Source organism: Anomalospiza imberbis, chromosome 1 (genome assembly GCF_031753505.1).
Source record: "Anomalospiza imberbis isolate Cuckoo-Finch-1a 21T00152 chromosome 1, ASM3175350v1, whole genome shotgun sequence".
Taxonomy (NCBI): Eukaryota; Metazoa; Chordata; class Aves; order Passeriformes; family Viduidae; genus Anomalospiza; species Anomalospiza imberbis.
The window spans coordinates 96,957,720-96,983,566 of record NC_089681.1 but is presented as its reverse complement, the minus strand read 5'-3'; the positions used below and the strand labels follow the sequence as shown (position 1 = coordinate 96,983,566).

Sequence of the window (25,847 nt, the reverse complement as noted above, 5' to 3'; positions counted from 1 at the left end):
AATTATGCTTTTTACAGAAGATTAGCTCCTTCTTGAGCTAAGGGCAACTGAGGATAGTATAGTTTACAGGGTCCTTTGAACCACATATACTGGGTCTTTCATGGAATAGCAGCAAGCTAACCTGACAGACCTGAAGGTGGTATCACTGAAAAACATATGATTGTATCTGTGGTATCAACCTCTCTAAGTATACAGGAGTCTCTCAAACACTGTGGCTGAATCCAGGTTTTCTTATAGAAGAAAGAGGACAACCTCATGCACTGGCAAATACAGGAAGGTATCCAAAAATCTATGAGCAAGTTCCACTACAGGGATCAGAAGTACCTAGGCTTTCCTTCTCAAAGTCTGAATGTTTAAACATCATTTTTGACAATATTTTATTAATGGAGATCCAAAAAATGATGATAATCCATTTATGCATTAAAGCCTAGCACTGCTTGAATCCTTAAGCAAGGTTTGGCACCTGAACTACTAGGTCTCCCAAAAATTTTGTTCTTTTTACAATAAACTGTGCATTATATTGGAGCCCAAAGAGATCTAGTGTCAACTTGTAACTATGAGTATTAAAAATGTTTAGTAATATCAAACTTGTATATGAATACTGACCTTATTCACAGCTTCCACAAGCATTCTCATTTCCTTCTCAACGTCACTGACAAATTTTATATCCTTCCTGCAAGAACAGCATTATAGGTTAACAAGGCAAGAGAATGCACAAAGATAAAATATCTTCATATTTTGTAATATTTTTCAACAAGAACAAAATGAAAAAAACAAGAACACAAATGACTCAAGCAGAAGTTTCATTCACATTAAAAGATTGTTAGTATGTCATCACTATTACAAAAATAATTATTTCCTCTTCATCAAGTGGAACCAAGAATAAAATTATATTATATGGTTCTACTGTCTGACAATACAATTCTACACTTTCAAATCAGTAATGTCGATTTTGAAGTTGCCATTTTGGTGTTTTTAAATTACTTGTATATATTTACTTAATTACAATATATGATGAGACACAAAAATGGGAATAGGATAAACAAAGTGAAGTTCTTTTCCAAGACAAAGTTCACTGATTTTGGTCTTCAGCTCCCCAAGCATAACAAATTATTAAGAATTCAAGAAGCAGCATAAGGCTACTTGCAAGCAAATAAAACATTCTTGATGTGAGATACATCAAGGATTTGTTTGAAGTATTTTTTGTAACTACTTTCTCACAGTATTTCAAGTCTTTCACTTAAGGGTGAACTTTGTGCTGTGTTCTTAAATAAGCAGGTAAACTAACTTCAAAAGTAAGGTAGCTCTTTGTTAGGCCACCATACCCATGGGGAAAAAAGGCTACACGAAGATTTCCTACCTCAAAGCTGGTTAATAGTAAATAATTCTTCAAAAACCAGACACTATTCCATACCAACACAGTACTACTTTATGAATGATGTCAGAATTTAACCAGTGAAGAAGTGCCTACCAAAGCAAGTACAACTATCTTTGGTAGATGACCTACCAAAGTTCTGGATGCTGAAGTCCATGTATCATCAAAAGACCACAAAAATGGTCTCAAACAAATGTGCAAAATGACAACACTGAATAGCTCAGCTACCAACATAATTCAATCAGATACAATGGACTTTGCCCATCACTAGTAAACAAAACAAGGTTTAGCAAGAATACATAGGTACTGCATGTAGCTATGAGAATTCCTTGGTCTTCAGTAGACAGAAGTTTAACACTGGGAGAATTGGAAAAAGGACCTGAACTGGGTAGAGTTAAAAAGAAAGGGACCTCCAGACACCTATGGTGTGAAATATAAAGTCAGCTCATGTGGTATAAGGCTTTGGAAAAAATACTACAGCAATAATTTAAAGTTAAAAAAACCCCAATCCCTCAAAAAACCAACCAAACTCAACAACAAAAAACCCAACCAAACCCACTAGGAACACCCACATTTCAAGGTGAAGTGATCATGGCAGGTAAAACACATGTATCAACAATCCACTGAGAGGGTCCACAATATATATAATATTTAAAAGTGTACTAAGAAACCAGCTAACACACTGGAGGATACATTAAAAAAAAAAAAAAGCCCTTTAGGAGCCTATAAAACCAGAAATTTTTATGGTCCATACACATGGGGTCTTGCACAGCCAGTGACAAAGAAAATTCTGTTCTGTGTAGCTGCAGGTGGCTAGATACTTCAGATGTTCTCTCTTTCTCCAGTAGTTTTGATTCAACAAATAGCAGCCTCAACATCATCAATGTCCAACTGGACATTGTCAATGTCCAATTGGACATTGACGCTTGTGTTGATCTATCCTCCAACTTCATGTCAACAGATCAACCTGAGCATTTGCTTACTCTCTGTTTGTATTTCTGGAGCTTCTTAGAAAGGTCAGAACTGAGATGTCCAGCCAGTGCATGCGTACCCCCTGATCTGTGCTTACTTGGTAGTCAACTCCATGCTACAAGATGGATTCCCCTCGGCAGCAGAATACCTCCTCAAGTAAAGTTATATGGTGGAGAGACTTCTTTTGACTCCTTATCAGATCTGGACAAATACATCAGCAAGATTAGCATTACCATGCTATTCTTGGTGTCCCCTTCTCCTGTCACTGTCCTACAAAGGAGTCATATTATCTTGGCATGCTTACACTCGCTTATCTTCTTCCTGTTACCTGGAGTTGTACTGCAATTTGGGAGCTTTAGGGTTCTGTAATTAAAGATTACACCTCAAAATCAGGAGTTCTTACAGTTTTCTCAAGTTTTCTTCATTTTTAGGTATACATTTCTTTCAGCTCTTGACAATGTATCAGCTACACAATTAATTGCCTGAAGGAGATAATATGGCATTCTAGTAATGACTTTGGCAGCTGCTACCTTCTTGAGGCAGTGACTCTGCACAGGGAGGCAGCTGTCATGTTTCTCAATCATTCTAAGATCCTGTATGTAACTTATGCTCTGTAGAAAGCCACAAGCCCTGAACTCCTGCATTACTGGAGTGATGCGCTCAAGCAAGAATAAACTAATCTGTCAGAAATCATCAGAATACTGAGCCACCTGAAAATTATACTGTAACAGACAGAATATCTGGATCCTGCCAACTTGATGGAAAACCAAATCTTTTGCTAGACTACTGAGACAAAAGATCATCAGGAGCAGTCAAGGAAGAAAATTCATAAAGATATAGATTCACAAATTGCAGATTGCTGCTCTTGTAAAGAGAGTAATGTTACTCTAAGTAGAAACTCATTTATCTTTAAAACTAGATAAATGAAATCCAGTAATTCAATGTACAAAGTAATTGACCTGAAGATTAAAAAAAACTTTTGCTTTAGCTATGACTCAGTAAGAATAGCCTTGGTGTATTAGTTTACTGTAAATTACCAGTGTAAAGAGGCTACAAAGTAAAGTCACAGAAAGAATGAGGACTGTGAAAGCATTAAGGCTACTTTTCAAGGTATCTGTTCGACCATCTGCAGTACAGTGCATGATCCTGGTCAGTTCTGTATGTGAAAGATGAATACTTGTACTATGGGTAGTGGCTGGCAGAAAGACGAGACAGAATTGTACTCTGAAAAACCACAGCAGACTACACACACAATGCAAAATTTTCACCTTCTTGTTGTACTGAAAGTGTGTGCTGTGTTTCCTTAAGAAGATGAAGCAAACCATATTCTACACACAACTAAGAGAACAATCCTTATAAAATAGCACTTTTAAATGCAAATACTAATAAAACAGTAGCCCCACAATGAAAATATTCAGCTGTTTTGCAGTAGGTTTGTCAGTTGGAAGTAAAGAAGACGTTTTGCTTAAATTCTGAATGGTTGCTTATGTAAAATTTTCACTTATTTCAAAATACCAGCAAATCAAATAAAGGATTTTCAAGTAGCAAACATCCTTACAAAACAATGAAATTTATGCAGCATTAGAACACTGGAGAAAGAAGAAAACATACTAAGCTGTTCTACAAAACTTAGACCTGGTAAAAACTAATGTCATGCCTACAAACACACACAAGAGTAAAAACTCTTAGATGACACATCATCTCAACATCTTTTAAAAAATGTGACTGATCTCTTCTTGTCATTCCAGATTACAAAGTATTTATTGGTGTGATGTTTTTGGTATTACTGCCTCATTTTAGGATGTTTCAGTCTAGCAACCTTCTATGCAGTCACATTGGCACAGGCTTTGCTCTGCATCCAACATTTTATTAATTCCATTTCTTTATTTTTAATATAAAAGCAGTAAGGCAAAAAAAATGAGACCTGGTAGAAAGAACAGTAGGCTATGAGAGCATATTTCATTATTTAGTCATCATTTTTGTCTTTGTTTTGAAATGTCTGCAAGGAGCACTGAGGTAGAAGTTTGTTCTGAGTAAAAGCAGTAGAGATGTGAGAAGTACAGGTACTGACTCATGGTGAGAATGGTGTAAAATAATGTTGCCATTTTAAATCTGGTCTGATTACAGAAAAAAGTAACCTGTCAGGCACTTTTTACTTTTCAGGTTCTCATTTGGGAGGTCTTGAGAAGTGCATATCAACTCCTTTGCCTCAACTGACATCTAATGCCAAGGCAGCTATTTTTAGAAGAGTAAATAGAACTGTTCCGCATTTCCCATCTTGCTCTCAACACTGTTGACTTATGACACCTGCCATCATTAAAACACATACCTTGCATCTTCTTTTAAAATGTCACTGTACTTTGGTCCAGAAGAACGGATATTAAAAGGATCAGAATTATCATCTATTTCAAGAGCTTCAGCAAGGCGCCTAAATTTGAAGGTAAGAGGAAAAAACCCCAAAATGTAACAAAAACATAAGCAAACAACAACAACAAAAAAACCAAACATATAAATCCACCCAACTATCCACACATGTCATCAAAGAATTAAGTTACAGGCTACTAATACAAATGAATAACTTGCAAAATATATGGTCTGTACATTTGAAACTACTCATTTAGAGCTAGAATATTCTAGCAAGATTTCTGATCATTCAATATAGATCTTTATAACAGGAACCTTCTCCACATTTATCTGTTCTCTAGGTCATGAAGAAAAAGATTTCTTCTCTACATAGCATTAACTTTCCAAACATAGACTACTTCTGTTAAAAAAAAAAAAAGCAAGTTAATTTCCCACCTGTTCCTCTGAATAGCTAAGCATTCTTCGTCACATTGCAACCTGAATTATGAAAGAAAACTGAAATTAGAATTACTGCTGCTAATCATACTTTTCAAGCTGTAGCTTGTTGGTGCCATATTATCACAGCCTAAAGAAATAACAACAGTGAGTGAGAATATTTTATCGTATTAGAACAGACAGAGCTAAAAATAAACAAACAAGCAATAATCAAAGATCTTTGAGCATCCAATCTCTTCTCTAGGTCTTGAACAGGAGCAGCAGTTACCAAGGTGGTATAGGAATTGAGGAAAAGTTTCTGAACTAGATGTTATATTGGGGAATTTTATCATTTGAGCAAAGAATGAAGTTGATAGGAGCATTGAGGGGATGCTCAGCAATAGAAGATGTCACTCCTATGAATCAGAAAAAATTATCAGTCAGGAAAAAGAGGAAAGTTAAGACATGTCTATGGAGGATTATGATGAACCATAAACATCAGTTATTTCAACTGAACCTCTAATTTCTAGTCTCAGCAGAGTTATGAATTTCAGTTTTCTGTCTCATCTTCGAAAGTATTACATAATTTTATTTTGAGGGGTTAAAATGTTGGAGGAGAATCAGGAGTTCCCCAAAACTTCAGCAGTAGTTACAAACTTCTTCCCCCAGACTTCATAAATTAATTAATTTTCTTGACAATAGTTCCTTACATAAAAAAAAAAACAAACACCAAACTACAGGGGGAAACTGGTTCAAACTGGTTTATTCAGTTACACGTATCACCTTTGGAAATAAACAGTTCCAGGATCCAGAACTTCTGATGGCTTTCTTGAAGGAGACAGAAGAAAACTAACATACTTGCACTCTTAAGATTAACCCAGTACTGTTTAAAGTAATTTACATGTAGAATTATTTTCTCCTCCACTAAAAGAGGAATGTAGCCAATTTAGAGAAGTTACTCTAGGTCTGATCAAATTTGTCAAGAAAAAAATCTCAAGCTTTAATAAGAAATCTAAGCTAAAGTATAAAATGTCTACAGACAGGACAGGAGAGTGAAACAAAGAAAATCCCTGCAGCTTGCAGAAAATACTCTGTTAATGTAAAAAAAAAAAAAAAAAAAAAAAAAAAAAAGGAGATTTGTACATTACCTTGAAAATACTGGAGTTTGACAATAAACTTAAACATTTCATACTAAATATTTTATCTACCACCATCTCTTTTTCCCCTGCCCCAGTATTTGGTAGACAAAAAGAGAGAAGGGAGAATACTTCCCCTGACACTCCTTGAGTTCTCTTAGCCTGGCAGGGGCAGGGCGGGGCTTTCCTCTGGAGAGCTGCGGGGTGATTAGAAGAGCACTGAGCAGGTGGGTTCCCAGTTCTCATTAGCCAAGCAGGCGCAGGATGGGGCATTCCCCCTGCGAGCTGTGGGGTGATTAAGAGGGCTCCAAGGAGTGTGGCAAACAGGAGTGGGCAAACAGGGGTGTGGCACGGCAGCTCACGCAGGCAGGGTTGCAGGTTTCCTCCTGCTAGCATGGCCTTTAGTTTGTTGTTTGTTATGTTTCTGTTGGTTGGTTTTGGGTTTTTTTGTTAGTAATGGATTTTAGACAATCAAAAACTGCAGTTAGTACAAGTGTATGTAACCAAACAGAACCCTCTAAAAAGGATGTGTCTGTCCAAACCCCTTCCTGTGTGGAGTGTTTGAGCTTATCAGTGGTACTACGGGGCATTGCAGAAGAAGCCTGCCTGTGGTGTGTACAGGTGAATGATCTCCTTTGTCTGGTGGCTGAGCTTAGGGAGGAAGTTAAAAGACTATGGAGTATTAGAGAAAGTGAAAGGGTGGTAGAGTTCTGCTGTTCCATCCTTGAGGGAGGCCCACCAGGAGTCAGAGGACTCCCATGACTCCCACTGTCACCTGGTGGATGAAGGGGAGTGGAAATGGGTCCCTACTCAGGGAGGTAACAGAAATTCCTCCTGACCCCCATCACCTGCCCAGGTGCCACTTCAGAACAGGTATGAGGCTCTGGATCTAGAGGGTCAGCCAGATGACATAGAAGATCATTATCTGCCCAGCAGGCCTCTCAATTACACTTCTTCTATGATCCATTCAGACAGATCACCACCTCTGACATAAAAAAAAAAAAAAAAAAACAAAAACAAAAAAAAGGGTAGTTGTAGTGGATGACTCCCTTCTGAGGGGAATAGAGGGTCCCATATGTCAACCAGACCCATCCCACAGGGAGGTCTGTTAGCTCCCTGGAGCCAGGTATGGGATATTACTGAGAGACTCCCTGGGCTGATTCAGCTCTCTGATTATTACCCACTTCTGACACCCCAGGTTGGCAGTGATGAGATTGAAATGAGGAGTGTCAGGGAAATTAAAAATGAACTTTAGGGCACTGGGTCAAATGGTTGATAGGGCAAGAGAACAGGTAGTGTTCTGCTCAGTCCCTTTGGTGGCAGTGAAAAACAGTGAAAGGAACAGGAGAGCCCACATTGTTAACAAGTGGCTCAAGGGCTGGTGTCATCAGCAGATTTTTGGGTTCTTTGATCATGGTGCAAACTTTTGTGGCACCTGGCCTGCTGGAACTGGATGGGCTCCATCTCTCTGTTAAGGGCAGAAGGATTTTAGCTCATGAACTGACAGACCTCAATGAGAGGACTTTAAACTAGGTTTGAAGGAGGAAGGGGATATAGCTGGGCTCTCTGGAAGCAGGCCCAAGGCTGGTACACCTGAGTTAGGGGTATAATCAGTAGCCCAGCTGATGTGCACGAATACTATTGCATGCAGCATGGGTAACAAACAAGAAGAGCTGGAAGCCATGGTGCAGCAGCAAAGCTATGATGTAGTCACCATCACAGAAACGTGGTGGGACAACTCACATAGCCAGAGTGCTGCACTGAATGGCTACAAGCTCTTTAGAAGAGACAGGAAAGGGAGAAGAGGTGAAGGTGTGGCCCTTTATATGAGGGAGGCTCTTGATCCCACGGGTATTGAAACTAATGACGATGAAGCTGAATGCCTATGGGTAAGAATTAAAGGGAAGGCTAGCAAGGCTGATATCCTACTGGGAGTCTGTTATCGCCCACCCAACATGGAAGAACAGGTGGAGAACTTATTCTATAAGCAGCTGGAGAATGTTTCAGGATTACCAGTCCTTGTTTTTGTAAGTGACTTCGACCTACCAGACATCTGCTGGGAACTTAATACAGCAGAAAAGAGGCAGTCCAGGAAGTTTTTAGAGTGCATAGAGGACAATTTTTTGTTGCAGTTGGTAAGCCCACCAGGGGAGGGACTATGTTACACCTGCTGTTTGCAAACAGAGATGGGCTGATGGGAGATGTGGTGGTTGAAGGCCATTTGGGGCACAGTGATCATGAAATTACAGAGTTCTTGGTATTTGGTGAAATCAGGAGGATTTCAATAAGACTTTTACACTGGGCTTCCAGAGGGCAGACTTTGGCCTATTTAGGAGACTCATTCAGAGAATACCTTGGGAAGCAACCCTTAAAAACAAAGGAGTTCAGGAAAGATGGGCGTGCATCAAAACAGATCGTGAAGGCACTGGAACAGATTGTTACAGGGTGCCAAAAGATGAGCTGACAAGGAAAATGTTCAGCCTGGATGGACAACAAGGTTTTGAAAGGACTTAGGAATAAAAACAGGATGTATCATCTTTGGAATGAAGGTCAGGTCTCTCAGGAAGGATTTAAGGGGGTTGCTAGGGCATGTAGGAAAAAAATTAGGGAGGCCAAAGCTCAGTTCAAACTTAATTTGGCAACTTTTGTAAAGGATAATAAAAAAGGTTTTTACCAATATACTAACGGCAAAAGGAAGGGTAAGACCAACCTTTGTTCTCTACTGGATGAGGGAGGGAACTTAGTAACTGCAGATGAGGAGAAGGTGGTAGTAACTTAATGCCTTCTTTACCTCAGTCTTCAGTGGGATGGTTTGTCCTTGGGACAACTGTACTTCTGGGCTGGTAGATGGTATTAGGGAGCAGAATAGCCCCCCTGTTATCCAGGAGGAGGCAGTCAGAACTGCTGAGATGCTTGGATATTCATAAATCCATGGGACCAGATGGGATCCATCCCAGGGTGATGAGGAAGCTGGCATATGAGCTTTCAATGCCGTTCTCCATCATTTACCAGCAGTCCTGGCTCACTGGTGAGGTTCCAGATGACTGGAAGTGGGCCAGTGTGACGCATTCACAAAAAGGGTGGGAAGGAGAATCCTGGTAATTATAGGCCAGTTAGCCCAACCTCAGTACCCGGTAAGGTGATGGAACTGTTTATATTGAGTGTCATCACACAGCACTTACAGGACAGCCAGGGTATCTATCAGACCTACCCAGCATGGGTTTAGGAGGGGTAGGTCGTGTTTGACTAACCTGGTCTCTTTTTATGACTAGGTCATCTATCTGGTGGATGCAGGAAAGGCTGTGGATGTTGGCTATTTGGACTTCAACAAGGCCTTTGACACTGTCTCCCACAGCATACTCCTGGAAAAGCTGGCAGCCCACAGCTTGGACAGGAGCACTGTTTGATAGGTTAGGAACTGGCTGGATGGCCAGGCCCAGAGAGTGGTGGTGAATGGTGCTGCATCCAGCTGGTGGCCAGTCACCAGTGCTGTCCCTCAGGGGTCTGTGCTGGGGCCAGTTCTGTTCAATATCTTTATTGATGACATGGATGAGGGGATTGAGTCTTTCATTAGTAAATTTGCAGATGACACTAAACTGGGAGTGTGCGTCAATCTGTTGGAAGGTAGGAGGGCTCTGCAAAGAGACTTGGAATGGTTGAATGGATGGGCAGAGTCTAACAGGATGAAGTTTAATAAATCCAAGTGCCAAGACCTGCATTTTGGCCCCTGCAAATAACCCCCTGCAACGTTATAGGCTGGGGGCGGTGTGGCTGGACAGTTCCTAGGCAGAAAGGGACCTGGGGGTACTGGTTGACAGCTGGCTGAACGTGAGCCAGCAGTGTGCCCTGGTGGCCAAGAAGGCCAATGGCATCCTGGCCTGTATCGGGAATAGTATGGCCAGCAGGATCAGGGAGGTCATCCTTCCCCTGTACTCATCATTGATGAGGCCACACCTTGAGTGCTGTATCCAGTTCTGGGCCCCTCAGTTTAGGAAGGACGTTGAGATGCTTGAGCGCATCCAGAGAAGGGCAGCTAGGTTGGGGAGGGGCTTGGAACACAAGCCCTCTGAGGAACAACTGAGGGAGCTGGGGTTGTTGTTTAGCCTGGAGAAAAGGAGACTCAGAGGTGACCTTATCACTCTCTACAACCTCCTGAAAGGTGGTTGTAGTCAGGTGGGGGTTGGTCTCTTTCTCCAGGCAGCAACTGACAGAATGAGAAGACACAGTCTTAAGCTGCGCCAACAGAAATATAGGTTGGATATTAGGAAAAAGTTTCTTATGGAGTGATAAAGTACTAGAATGGTCTGCCCACAGAGGTGGTGGAGTCACCATCCCTGGATGTGTTTAAAAAAAGACTAGATGTGGCACTCGGTGCCATGGTTTAATTGAGGTGTTAGGGCATGGGTTGGACTTGATGATCTTGAAGGTCTATTCCAACCTTGTGATTCTGTGATTCTGCAAATAAAGGCTACCTACCACAGTTTAGGTATGATATTAGGAAAGACTTGTACAAAGAAAAGCCATCTCTGGTAATTTCAACTATTGAAGGAAAGGGCAGTGCGTGTCCACACAGAAGAAAATGTGTTACTGACTACAACACAATAGCAAAAGTTCTTAAGTATGCTGGTGCTAGCTTTCAGTACAAGAAATCATGAAGCAACTATATGGGAAGTGTCACTATTTTGAACTTACACAATATAAAGGAACATTAGATTTTCACACACATAATAGACTGACTCTGAAATAAACAAATGCAATATAAAAAAAGAAGACATGGTAATAGAAATAAACTAAAATCAGAGATTAGGGACTTCAAAGGCAAAGACTTCATTAAGTCAAGTTTCTGACAGAAGGATGCTGGAGAAAGTTGACAACTTTATAAAGAAATTATACTAAAAATAAAGGGACAAGCTATTTCAATCCTGAGGAACATCAGAAAAACTTACGTCACAAAATTAAAATCAGGTTTGTGGTGCCAGCCACGATGACAACACCAAAGCACCAATCAAACTGAAATACAAACATGAAAAATTCTATAACAGGTAATACAAAAATAATGTAAATAGTAAGATGATGCCTAGGAGAAAATATGGCCTATCAATAATCCAGAAAGGAACACTGGATTGCTGAAACAGAAGATAAAGTCTATTGCCGTGTCTAGAAATCCGAAAAAAATACAGAACAACTACAATGAGTTGGCAGAATAGAAAAAAATCTCTGAAACCACAGTTGTATTGTTCCATACTTCATTATAACAACCAACCATATAATGACAGAGAACTCATTCTACAAGAAAGAAAAAACATGAACTACCACAGAACTGCAAAATACTCTTTAAACATATTGCTAAAGTAGAGTCGGGCTGATATTACAGCTGACATTTTTATCACCATATTAATATATTTTGCATGTCACCTATGCTTCAGGTACACACAGAGGCTTCAAATATGTTACTACATGTATCTCCTTACCTGGCCTGCTTCATTTCTTTTTTTGTAATAAGCCTACTGATTTCCACTGAATCCCCAAGCTGTAGATCTGTTAGCTTAGTTGCTATAGATATAGCAGCTATTCTGAAAAAGAGAGTGGTAGATTTCATTTAAGGCAACACATAAACTTCTGAAAAGGTACATAAGGGTACAGATTTAACCTCTAGGTGGAAGAAGTAAGACAAACTGATTGTTTTCTCATTAGATTACAAAATGGAACTCTAGTTCTACATCACCAAGTTGTAGGAGTCTAATCTAGTTACATAAATCAAGAGTCTACTCTCATATCCCTCAACTAGGAGTAACACTAACAAATGGACATGCTTCTTATGTAAAGTGAAATTATGCAAGGCAAATACTCTTTCTGCTCACTTGCTAGTTATACAAACTACAGCTGACCAAATAGCTTTAACTATCATTTTATCTGATTCTTCCTTAAGTGTGTGCAACTAAAATCTGTCAAGTGGATTTATGAAGTACTTAGAAATTTGCTTGGAAAATATGGTTAACATAATCCACAAGGCAAGGACAAAATGCCTGCCAAGATCATTACTATTTTCTTTATAAAGATTCTTCCTAATTCTTGTCAATAACAAGTCTTCCCAGTCTCCTTTGCTTGCAAAAATTTGTATAACTAAAATATACAGGAATTTTGATGGAAATATCCCACATAATTTTCAAACAAACTCCTAAAAATGAAACATTGCATCCTCTTGAACTAGCTTTTCTGTTACATGAAAATAAAAGGATATGTTTGTTTCTGTATGTTTCTCTTTATGTCTTTCATCACATTCAAAGAACCAACCACCTATAAGGAAGCAACAATCATACTACATAAAACAAAAAAATCACTTAGAGGCACTTCATATTAATCAGTCGATGCCAAAGTCTAGGTAATGGGACTTTAGATGCTATGACATCATAATTTGTGCCATATGTACAGTTATAGCAGGACAGGTATTTCCTGTTCCCTTGGACATTGTTTCACCAACATTCACTGACAAAGCCCAAAGCTGTTTCATCATTTCTCTAAAATTTTTGAGGAAACTTGGATACTCCCCTAATTTGCTGACCTTTACTTTGTTGCAGGGGTTTTTTTTAGTGATTTTTGTTATCATTGTTTTGGTTTGATGATAGGTAGGAAAAATGGCAAACTTATCTCCACAAAATTAGAATAATCAATCTTTCAGGAACATGAACTGCTAGAATTATCAAACTTAGCTGGCACATTAGTATCACAAGTCAAGAGGAATTTGTAAGCATATATTTTAACTGATACAAACACCTGGTTTAAACAGAAGTGTTTCCCTTCCTCTAGATTTGGGCTCTGATCAGAGAAATAAATGCATGTGTATTCACCGTACACATCCAAGAACTCTCAATGGCTTCTAAGAACCATTTTCCTTGCATGAGTATTTAGGCAGTGCCTGAGCTATAAAACAGCAGAGAAATAACAGCCTTCAAAAATCTGGACTTGTACGTTATCTTCTGAACTTAGCATTAATGACAAGCATTTGTCAATTTAAACTGGTATTTCAACATTGAGCCAGTCTTCTGATTTGTATTCAACCAAACTTCTGTACATGTATCTTGCATTCAACTTAGTATTGACTACAACTGTTCTTGATTGTTTCTAATTAGCACATTTTTCTCCTTGTTTTCATTAGGTAATATTAAGTACCTAAGCTGCACTATTTTCTGACAGAACTTGAATATGGACAGTGTTCAGCAGAAACCCCACAACACACCCTAAGCTGGGCTAGGATAAAAAAAAGGCCCTCAGATACCAGTTCTAAATAAAACCATCATTAAGAAACTTTCTTTGAAAGACAGGAAGAATCTCAGACTTTGGTTGCCTAACAAGTAGGATACAGAGCAGAACTCTGATCACAAACCAACTCTTTAGACTAATTTTTTTTACTCCCTTTCAATCACAGCCGGAGAGTAAGATATTTTAAATTATTATAATTACTGTTTTGCTATATTCATTTCAACAGTTCCAAAGCCCCACTTTTCTTCTTTCCCTTGTCCATTCCTTGCTCTCTCTCCTATGAGAGAGAAAATTAAGTTTAGACATAGGATCTGGAGGTTGTTGCAATAAATACAGTTGGGTAGGGCTCAGATTGCATATTAAAACCCAAGATTTAGATGCCAAAACTCTCCTGCCTAAATTTAGCTATTTCAGAATTACTTTAAATCACTCTTCAGCATACATCATCTCTACTGACTAGGTTCCATCATACATGATTGGAAACTTGGACAGCAAGTCACACATGGACTGCAATCACCTGCACTCAGGAGCATTAATCTGGACTTGACAAATTCGTCTGTACCTAATTGCTCTGTGTGGGTAGAACAGAGTTCCACATATGGAAGAGTCAAGCTTTGACATACCACCACAGTTAGACTGACAACAGTAAAAAAAATAAATTAGTTTGAATACAGTATAGCTGGTACAAAAGCTCAGGGAAATACCAAAACCCCCTGCAAAACTACCACGTGTCAAAGTACAAAAAAGTCAAAAAGCTTGTGAACTAAATATATTTAGTCAAGTCTGCAATTTAATCAAACTGCAAAGCAGTAGGTTCAGTAAGGAATTGAAAGAATTATCATACCTACCTTTGATATGTATTAGATGCTTCCGAGCATATCATACTCTCCTTTCTTCTTCCACATTCACACTGAAGATCAACCTGCCATACCACATAAGTGAGCAGCTTTTTAAAGTTTTGTCTTTTTACAGCCATGGAGGGGTATAAAGGATATAAACTTATTCATTTTAGAAGGCCCATTTTAGTGGAATAATAGCTAACTAAAAGTGATGAATTGTTTTGTTTTTAAAAAATCAGTATTTTAAGCTTACAGAAAAAATGTTATGCTATCAATATACAAACATGTCACAACTGTTACTGGCTGATAATTAAACCATATAATTCTCCTGTGACTTTGCAGTGAAATTTCTTTTTCTAACCTTTGCACAGCAGGATGTTGTCGGGCAGTGTGAAGAAGGATGACATGGAGCCATACACGGATGATTACAATATAGCCTTGGAATAATACATGGCTGTTTACACTCTTCATCTATAAGACATTCTCCTTTATGACAGATTCTTTTACATTTGTGCATTCCACATTTTAACATTTGATTGCAGCGAAGTCCACAGGAAATGTCAGTGAGATGACAAGGAATATTACTTCGCAGCTGAAAGGAAAGGAAGAAGACGACACTAACAGTAAAAATTATCAGTGGAAATCTCAAAGTGCTTTTACTGTTCACACCTTCATTGGCACTGTCCACATAAGAATCTTAATACTAAACGATCTTAGGTCAAAGAATGAGTTTTGTTTTATACTATAGTCCAATACAGCAGTTGGCTTGCATGCATATGGAATAAAAGATATACTTCTCCAATTTAATCACATTAAACGCCAACTCCAGTAACATATTCCATTTCAAAGACGACACAAAAATATAAGCCTACAGTCCTAAAATATTGTTTAGTATTCAAAAACATTAATTGTCCAGACTTACTTCATGCTTGCCCATACACCATTTCTGAGTGAGATATGTACAGGGGGGACATTTCTCCTCACTATGACATGAATGGTACACTGCAGTCACAGAAATATAAAAGTCGTAACAGTTTTATTAGCATACTTCAGTTGAATGCATTAAAGGAGACAGTAAAGACTATTAAGCACGAGAGTGCAAAACTACACAATTTATGGGAAGGATTATACATCATGAAAGAATAATGTAGTCTTTAAAAATATTGATGGCAAGTGTTCATGTGAATATTCTCTATACACTCTAAATAGCAGGTCATTTTCTAACTTGTGAGTAGAGTTATACTCTCAGGCAAAATTTGTCAGAAACTGTTTGACCCATGCTATTTATTTTGTGATCAGCCAATGAATTTCCAAGGAACATAGAAACTAACTGTTCCCTAGATTGTCCTACTGTTTCAATAGAGCACTTGATCTTTGGAATACAGCATATACTGTGTTGTGAATAATAAGGAAAAACGCCAGTGTTTTTACCAGTGAGAAGTACCATTAGTAGTATTCATTGCAAGTTTTTAGCTGGTAGGCTTGGATATATATTTTCAAATAGACCTATGTACACTTTTCTACATTTTGATTAAAAGAACCCCAAATTAAAAAAACAAACAAACAAACAAAAAAGCCACCACACAACAAAATCAACCAAAGAAAAACCAATAACAAAACCCAAAAAAACCCCAATCAAAGCTGAATGGCTTGACTTACCTGGATGATCACAGTCATGTGGCCGGGTGCATGTTTTTTTACACTCTGGTGGCTGAGTGCCACAGGGAACAGGGGGGTAAATCACAGATTCACCACAATAACAAGTTAACTCATCAAAACCTGAAAAAAAGTCAAATATATCCTAATGAGTACATCTATTTGCCATGTTTCCTCTATGAGAAATCTTTACGTAACATGAAAATGTTTTATTCCAGTTTCATTTTTTTAATATTAAGCATTAATATTTGAAATTAGTGAATTTATTAGCTTTTGTGGCTCCTACAAGAAAACTAGACTATGATGACTTGGTTAGGAATTATACTTTGCTTTTAGAGCAGTTCTTTCACATCAATATTTTGAACCAGAGTGAGCAAAAAGCTCATGTCAAGTTGAAAGCTTTGCTGCTCTACCTTTGATTTAAAAAGGGGAGGTATCTCTTAAATTCCTTTTTAGAAGGCCCATCATCAAATTTTTGTGTTCCAAACTTCCTGACATCACTTTTTCAGACCAATGTTTAGATTTTGTCATTTTGCCAAGCCCTGCATATAGTACTATAAAGATTCTAAAGAAAATTACCAAAAGACAACAAGTCTTCCTTATGGTATTTATTATTACATGGATCCTCATGAGCATCTTATGAACGTGCCCAAATACTTCAAACCCAGCTCTGTATGTTTTGGAAGTTCTCTGTCTCAGGCAGTACCCATTTTGTTTTGAGTGCATTTTTTTATCTTCTGTGTTCGGGAAACTAGTTTTAAAGTCCTGTAAGATCCAAATCTCAGTAATAAACAAAGTAATAGAAGTACTTACATACACCACCCCAGTGAAAACACTGCACAAAAATTAATACAACTCACTGCTTTTTTCGGACTATATAAAAACTGGCAAACTGACTGGAATGCAAACTACAGTTCTAACAGATAAATGCTTAGAAAAACAGAACACTACGAAAACATTTGACATCATACAGAAGGAGATCTGAGAACAAAAAAAGAGTGTGATTGGTCTATAAGCAAATAAAGAGGTAGTGGAAAACAAGAGAAAATGGTGGAGGAGGTTAAGAGAATAAAGGGGCAACACAAATACAAACCAACAATTCTAACCTGGCGAGGAGTGTGTTAAGGGAGCTTTGGAATTCAGCAAGTTCTCTAACTCTAACTCTGGAATCACACGATTCTTCCTTCCTAGTCTAGAAAGCAAAACCTGTTGGAACCCTAAACAACCAAGTGTTCCTATTGTCCCACTTCCATAGATATTGATGGCTGCTAGATCAATATGCAGGTCCAGCCTAGGGCAAGACTGAACACACATTCCAGAGAGACAAGACACACAATACATATATGGCAATAACATGACCAGATACACAGACTAACACAAAGCCAACCGAATTACAAGATTCAAGTAAAGAGGAATACCAATAGCTAAGTCCTCTTCCTTCTCTTCAGCTCATCAGGACTGAAGCTTATTAGTGAAGACACACACACACACACTTCACTCCAAATTCACATGCACACCACATTCATGAATCTGAAATACTAGCACAGGCTGTCTAATATCCATGCCTGTGCTAGTATTTCTGTGCTATCCATGCCTGAAAGGACAGATTCCTTTCCCAGGCAGTGGCTGAAACTAAGGGTATTTCCAGAGGCAGATCTCCTCCTACTAGCTATTCAATCCAGCTTTGTAGCAAGCTTGTTAGAAAACTGCACACAAACCTTCATCCTTTCATGTGCTGGCACCCAGATCAAGGGGTGCTTATAACATAGGATCCCATTCTCCAGCTGTTCATACACAGGATACATCAAATCTGGTCTCTCAGTTGCTAGCATAACAACTATGTGCTCCCATGATGTGCAGCCAAGCCTCCAGCTGCTGGCACTCAACAACTCTCACACATTGAACAGAGAATGAGATGACACTGGACATGAGGTGCACAGATCTCTACCAGGTAAGTAAATTGACCAACAGCTTCATTTGTGCAAATGGTGTCTCCATTTCACATGCTCATTCCGTTGTCCATGCATCCACCTTGATTCCTCCCAAATAATGTAACAAAATAATTTTTCCGCGTTAAAGTGACTTGAACCTGGCTGGATGCCCAGCACCCACCAAAGCTGCTCTATCACTCCCATCCACAGACAGAGGAAAGGTCCTTGAGATAAGGACCAGAAGTCACTCATCAAATACCATAATGGGCAAAACACAGACACCACTTGGGCATAATTGCTTCCTCTCCTCTCCTGCTGCAATTACATCTGTTCAATATTTTTTTTCCTTCTTAAATACATTATCACAGAGGTGTTACTGTTATTCGTTATCAGCTTGACCTTGGCCAGTGGTGAATCCATCCATCTTAGAACCAGCTGGCATTGACTCTGCTGGACATAGGGCAGCTTCTAGCAGCTTCGCACAGAAGCCAATTCTGTAGCCCCTTGCTTCCAAACCCTGGGTGCAAACCCAGTACAGCCACTGGCCCCTCAGCTACATCTGTACCCAAATCTGTTATTTTTGCTATTATTAGTGTGGTTATACCAGCATCACAACTACCAGAGTTCTGCTGGCCTTGAGAAATTCTACTCCCAAAAAGGTTCGCTATACCTCGTTCACCCAGTTACTTGTGAAGCTCAGATATCTCTCACCCTTTTTGGGTGAAACATATGTGAAATTTCCTCTCTGAAACTTCTTTCAGCTTTTCAATTATTTTTGTTCATAAATTTCTCAGGTCTGGTAATTTTTTATTATCTGTTCCATCAGTTAAATCTCAGGCCAGATCCTACTAATTTGCCCATGTATTCTGAAGTACAGCAGTTAGTAAAAAAACCCACAATTTTTGTCTAAAGGAGACTAAGTTACAATAAATTACAGCAAATAAGAAGGCTAGGGAGAACAAAATGTTATGGGTTAGAAAAAAGAAGTAGAAAGCAAAAGTAGAAAAGATTCAGAATGTCCATGAAAAGGAATGTCCTGTGGAAAGGAAGCATGGGAAAGAGTAGTGCTTTTTTGTCCCTTACTACAGGTCTTGAAACAACCTATAACACTATACGCTTCAAAGCTAAAATCTTCTTTAGTCTAGGAAAAGATTCAGAATGTCCATGAAAAGGAATGTCCTGTGGAAAGGAAGCATGGGAAAGAGTAGTGCTTTTTTGTCCCTTACTACAGGTCTTGAAACAACCTATAACACTATACGCTTCAAAGCTAAAATCTTCTTTAGTCTAGGAAGATGAAAGACTAGACACCAAGGTCTTTGGAAGACCTGAATGTTAGACAGCTACACTGGTTACTTGCTATTGATGAGAAATGATAAGTGAAGAATCTTATAATAAGATGTCCCTTAGTTGCACTAATCAGGATAATGGGGACAGAGTGCAGAGAGGTCTGATCCAAAGGGCAGAAATACAGTATCTGAAAACCTTTTTTTTTAATGCACTGTCTCTAATGCTGACATTATTTATTTTCCCCAGGAGATGCATTCCTGTCTTGAAGTAGACTGTGTATGCATAAAGAGACCCTGGCACAAGAAAGGGACCATGCTTATCAGCACTGAGGAAATTACACTGGAAAAGTAAAGTACTTGGGAAGCATGCAGAGGTGTAGATGCACTCTAGTACTGCACCTCGATGTCAGTTGTCACCATTCCTAGCAAAAGCAGTAGTGGAGATGAAAGCAGGGGCAAGAAATCCAAATTAATGATTAGGCAAATGACTTACAGCTGACCATACCATGGCATTTGATACCATGGCTGATATAAACCACCTCCAAAGTGATGGCTAGACAGGTGAATCAGAGTCAAGAGTGGCCTATGGAGTGCTGAGAAGGACTCACCATCAACTACAGGGTCAGAATCATATAGAATCATACAATGTATGCCTCTGTAATCTCAACAAGCAGCATCCAGAGAAAGCAGGTAAGAAATCTTTAAAGATACTGCTTAGTTGATTTACCTCTGGACAGATTCAAATGGAAAGTTTCAGGGACACAGAGGTTTAAGCCAAATTACCATAATAACCTGGTTCCTGAAGTACATAACTGCTTTTCCTGTATTCAGAAAAAATCAGCACGTAAGATTGAACTCTAGATTTTATCACATTCAACAGTGGAGCAATTTACAGTGGAGGCATCCCATTTAACAATGGAGGCAATCCTTAGGTCTCCTTTAATCTGAGAGTGAAATACAATCCTCAAAAATATTGCAGCAATGTGGATAAGTTTAACGACCTTAAATATTAAACTCATGGAATTCAGTGAAAAAGAACAACTGCTCAGAAAAATCCATGCATTCTGACTCAACTAGACCAGAAGTTACTAACAGGACCTCTGAGACATAAAGACTAATATTTTGCTTTGTCAAGAGAAATGTTTGGACACAGAAATATTTATTTTTCTAATGAGAGATGCAGTCAACACACACATCATATTCATAGGCTATTAAGACAGACTACAATGCTGTTTCAAGCACAGTGAGCTTCAGAGGCTCTAGCACCTTCTCTTTCCCAGGATGATTCCATGAAAAGTTTTTCTCCATAAAATGGAGGTCTTTGACTATGTCCATGTGCATATAATATAGGAGAGACACATGTACTACTGAAGCGAAGGCACCTCAAGCTGTAACCACTATCCTTGCAATCTATATCACCTGTCTTTCTCCTATTCACCAGTGTAAAATAGATCACATTAACAGCCCAGAGTTAGACAGAAATATTAATGTATTCCTAGAATAAATAACAATTAAGTATTTTTGCACATTACTCACTTGTTTGCCAACATGTTTGACAACTGCCGCGATGGCAGGGTTCTTCACATCTATGAAGCCCACAGTTGAGTTTACGACCACAAACCAAAGAGCACTTATGTTCTGTGTCCTAAGAGATGGCAAAAAAGAAAAAGCAGAATTGAACTATAAGCCCTATTGGTTATTTTTTTCTCTTTGAGGTTCAAATCTACTTCTAATAACAGGTTGACAAAACTGTATAGCGCAAAAAATAGCTAGGCCAAATCTATACAGTTTTTCCATCACTGTATGGATACACAGTTTTTAATGCAGATTCTATTAAGACATCTGTTACAGACACAGCTACAAGGTTTATGCTTCTTCTATTAAGTAATATGCTTTCCCTCTCCATTCTCCCTGGAATCACTGCATTAACAAAAAGCACCTTTACACTGATTTAACTGCATTTAGGCTGAAATGTGGTTTTACATTTATAATGATACCTATGAAAGGAAACTTGCAAAATAAACGCACACACACAAATTTTGTGAGCATAACCAACACAGCAAATAGAGAATAAAGATGCACAAAAATGCAAAGATACAAAAGAAAAAAACTGTTAACATAACAACTAAAATTAAACACACAATTTTATAAAACCACAGGTACACTTACCACACAGCAAACTTCATTACACTTGTGTCGTCCACATGATCTCTTCTTGTTGCATCGCTTGTCACACATGAATGTAATAGCAGCTATTAAAAAAAAAAAAGCCCCCAAATTCCTAACTTTTAGGTCTTTGCATATGCTGAGAATAAAACCCTCTGCAATCACAGTATTATGCTAATACTGTTGCAGGGCATGGTCTAAGAGAGACTAACACAGGGTAAGCCAGCAAGCAAACTTTTAAATTACTTGCTCTCCCTCACAATTATCCCCCATGTGGGCACTTGCCTTTCTTTAAAGAAACCCTTATTCAAAAGGATTTTGGAAAGCAGAATACATTAAGCTAGTTAATTTCCCCTTAACCTTCACAGCATAAACTCCATACAACACCAAGAAAACAGGATATTCTGATACACTGACGTACCATGAACATCCAATTTAAGACTGCTTAAATTGGTGGGGCAGTTAAAAGTCAGCTAAAAACAACTACTGCTATATGCTCAAGAAAATACTGCTAGCAAAGAACATCCTTATTACCATAAACAGCTAATAAAAAGGAATCACTGCTAGATTCCATAAGAGCATAGTCTTCATAGACAAAAAGTCAAATTAGAAAATATGCATATTACTCCCTTATGTATCTTGTAAACAAATACCTCAGTAGACAGGGGTCAATCAAGTAAAGATTTCACTGAGGGGAATTTTGAGATGTTACATCCAGAATACCAAGAAGCATCAAATGGAAACTCTCTGCCATGGTCAGATGCAAAGACCAGCTGCAATTTCACCACCATACAATGTGAAGTAGTATCAAAGCTTGTATTTCCCCAGAAACATAGGCATCAGAGCAAAACTATTACACTGAATCTAAGCTGTGCAAGTTGACCAAAAGTTATACAGGATGATGGGGGAGTAGGAGGGGGATAGCAACCTATTGAATACGGCAGGTGGTGTAAGAAACTGTTCAAAATAAAATAGATGTTGTCTGAAATCTCTGAGATCAAATGTGAACAAGTCTTTCCTTATGTAAAAGATTAAAGAAAACTAAAGATGTTTAACCTTTTCAAACCTTTTCCCAAACATAGCAGCGTGACCAGTACCATGAACAAGCAGCAGAAATCACCAACTTGGCATGGAAGCATGGATAAAAGATGCAGTACAGATCAGCTATTTGCCAACTTTGTCAATCAAACCCCAATTACTATAAGCTGTGATAATTTTTAAACAATTTTACATTATATATGTATCATTATCTTGTACCTTTATTTCTGAGAAGAGCACATGGGATTTCCTAGGAAACAAACAGCCATTAGATTAAAATAAACAAAACAGTTTAAGCATACTTATCTAGAAAACACTTGGTCACATGAAAGAAGCAGCATACTCAGTTTCCATATGTATAACACATCTGTATACAAAAGTGAAATAAAAACTGGAAAAAAAAATCCTCAAATCTTTTAACACAGTATTTTTTCCTTAAAGATTCAATACCAATTTTTAAAAAATGTAGTTTTGTATTCTCCACTTAATTCAGCAGAATTAAGTGTCACTGTAAACTTAGAGAATCAGGCTTGTCCCAAGAAACCAGAAATCTCTGTAATAGAAACCAGTAGAGCTCTCCCAGAGAATACTGATAGTAGTGCATAAATTTGTGCTTTGACCAACTGTCCCAAAAACGCAAGTCTGACGGAAGAAAGGAAGAAGCCTAATGTTATGATCTACAAAGTTATCCCTAAAGATCTCAACATAAAAATAAAATGTGATGGATGAAAATAATGTTGACATTTGAACCATTCACCACAATTTTATATTCTAAGCTGTCATTTCTGAGCATCACATTTTTCATAATTGATTTAAATTATTACTTAGTTAACTCTTTTTAAAGAAGTATCTTTCTGGCGTGTGAGAAACTTCATAAACTAAACTCAAAACCTCACTACATTATTTCAAGATTCAAAATGCAATCTAAAGCCTTCTACTCCATAACTAACTTCAGCAAACTTCTAGGAAAAAATGGTTCCAACCTCTAGCAAACACTCAGTCATTTCTATGCACCTACAGACTTATATATTCAGAAGCCACCACTAATTGCAGATGATATGCAATAGGTCAGAAAAGACAAAGCTTCTGTGATGGCAGCCAAAAATATCAAAGCTATGATTATAGAAAGTAGCATGGTTTAAAAATATAATAATTACTAAATAACAATAGCTGAGGACCTGCAGAATCACTATATAAATGTACAAAGAAAAGGAATCAGTAACAATGTGGTCTCTACTAAAACGTCTACAAGGAGACTACAAGCTATTACTGTCAGGTTTTAATTAGGCTGCCTTTCTTCTCTCAGTTTACTCTTGCAACACTACCAATTCCTTATGCTACAAAAATACTCCAGAAAATAGGATTTTACAGAATATTTACACTAATAGAACTCTGTTCAAACTCCGCCAAAATACTTTAAAACTTGCCTTTATAGTAAAAAGCATGTTACTGCCTCACAGTATAAACTAGATACCATCTATCAGCTAGTATACAACATAGGTTCTTGAAGCTCAGGAGCACAGTACGTCTTTATGCTTCTTCAGTTCCTTTTTCTTCACAGCTTTAAAAAGCAGCAAAGGTTACCTATTTCTGTGGTTACACACTCACCTTTTTTTTGAAGCCACACCTACAATAAATATTTGATGTGTGAGAACATGGTCTACAGTCTCCTTCGTGGCAAAGGCTTTCACATGTATGAATGAACTCTAGCAAAATGAAAATAGAAATAGTAAGAATTAAAATATCTATGACCCGTAATGTCATATTTATTAGGAGCATCACTGGTCAACAACACTAAGCTTATGCACAGCTGGGTTTTATTTCCTTATTTTAAAGCATTATTATGAACACACAGCCAGACTGCAGACTCTACAGTGGTTTTTAAACTCATTTTGATTAAAACTCAAAATAATTAATAAAATATTAATTTGTTGAAATTAAATATTTAAAGACCACTTTTTGTTTTCAAAACTACTGATATCAAAAGATATCAATATCAAGAACAAAGACTTCATCTGTGTACTTTTAACAAAGAAAAAAGCGTGTCCTGCTTCCAAAGCAAGGACTGAGGGAAGATAAAGGGACTAGGGGAGTAAATACATCTGGCTTAGGAATGCAACCACAGCCAAAACAAGACCAAAAAAATACTAAGCCAGGAGGAGAGTTTTACAGCAATTATAATATGCATGAGATTTCTGCAAATTGTGAAGCATATGTATGTAATTTAAGTATATAAGCAACGTCCTTGCAGAGAATCGGAATGCACGATTCTAGGTGAAGCTATCCCACCTGCAGCTGGTACCGCAATAAAGCATGCCTGCTTCTTAATGCTGCATTGGTGTTCAGGAGCTCTATTCACCTGATTTCTGGTGACACTATGAGACACTTTGAATACTCTGATAACAGAAATTTCTAATTACCATAGCTACCACAAGAAAGAGGTTTGCCACATGTTTTTCCACATGATGGGATAGGATCTGTGCAAATTTTACGCTCAACACATCCTAGTTCCAGTAACTTGCTGAGAGGAGTCTGACCACAGGGACAACGATACACAACTTGTGGAAGTCGTGGACAGAGCTGGCAAGGCTGAGGATGGCATACTTGCTTACAGTTGTGCCTCCCACAATTTAATTTTCTGGAAAAAAAATCAAAGAAACAAAATAGAAAACAAGAAAAAAATTAAAAGGGGAATTATCTAAGAGTATCACAATATGTCATTGTGAATAGAATGACCTTCATCTTTTTAAAAGTGTACGTCATAGTGAACTTACTTGCCACATATATTCTGACATGAGAAACTCCCAAAACCGTCAGAGAATTCTTCCTTTGATCCACACAATACTTCTTTAAAGTTGCTTCCACAATAACACACTGAAAGAAAGCAATATTCCACAGAAAACAATACAAGAGAATATCAGTGACAAAACACCTTCAGGAAATATAAAAAGGTAAAAAGTGAAAAATTGTTACAGTCAATTTTTAGAAGGATAAAGAAGTTGCTCCTCTTTTTATTTATTTCATCAATGAAAGATTTTTGTCCTACAAAAGTTGGAATTACAGCATTATTTGTTTTAATAAAGTGGTACTATGTGTACAAAAAGTTTATTTATTAAAGCAGCATACATAGCAAGTTAGTTATTACCTTAAAAATGAGAAAATTAACTTGCAATTTTCTGTATAAACTGTTCTATAAAGTTATTTATATACTGGCATACATACTCAGTCAATTTAATTTCCATTCAAGGTTTAGAAAATTTTAACAGAAATCATGAGAAGCTTATTGAATTGTACTGTCCTGTGGCACTGGAGTCCCTAGTGGGGAAAGGATAGGATGGATTCAATCTGCACAGGGACCCTCAGCCAATGTCATTCCACTCTAAATGCAGATGGTATCATTGGCCAGAGAG

The 25,847-nt window shown here is 38.0% G+C and overlaps 1 protein-coding gene across 5 annotated transcripts in view; it reads right to left on the bottom strand.

Annotated features, from left to right (window-relative positions):
- The window catches only part of NFX1 (nuclear transcription factor, X-box binding 1), a 120,966-nt gene that overhangs the window by 55,499 nt on the left and 39,620 nt on the right, over positions 1 to 25,847 (bottom strand). For 4 of the 5 annotated variants that reach the window (XR_011002718.1, XM_068201123.1, XM_068201104.1 and 1 more), the window contains exons 8-21: positions 25,212 to 25,311; positions 24,858 to 25,075; positions 24,046 to 24,143; positions 22,657 to 22,687; positions 21,403 to 21,485; positions 20,770 to 20,878; positions 16,020 to 16,139; positions 15,283 to 15,362; positions 14,722 to 14,952; positions 14,370 to 14,443; positions 11,733 to 11,834; positions 5,147 to 5,188; positions 4,677 to 4,775; positions 607 to 673 (exon numbers count right to left, since the gene is read on the bottom strand). Coding sequence is in view for 3 of the 5 variants with exons in the window: in XM_068201123.1 (XP_068057224.1) it covers positions 607 to 673; positions 4,677 to 4,775; positions 5,147 to 5,188; positions 11,733 to 11,834; positions 14,370 to 14,443; positions 14,722 to 14,952; positions 15,283 to 15,362; positions 16,020 to 16,139; positions 20,770 to 20,878; positions 21,403 to 21,485; positions 22,657 to 22,687; positions 24,046 to 24,143; positions 24,858 to 25,075; positions 25,212 to 25,311 (1,454 nt within the window). In the remaining 2 variants the exon portion in view is untranslated. The remainder of the gene's footprint in view (positions 1 to 606; positions 674 to 4,676; positions 4,776 to 5,146; positions 5,189 to 11,732; positions 11,835 to 14,369; positions 14,444 to 14,721; positions 14,953 to 15,282; positions 15,363 to 16,019; positions 16,140 to 20,769; positions 20,879 to 21,402; positions 21,486 to 22,656; positions 22,688 to 24,045; positions 24,144 to 24,857; positions 25,076 to 25,211; positions 25,312 to 25,847) is intronic. The other variant, XR_011002719.1, reaches the window with a different exon arrangement.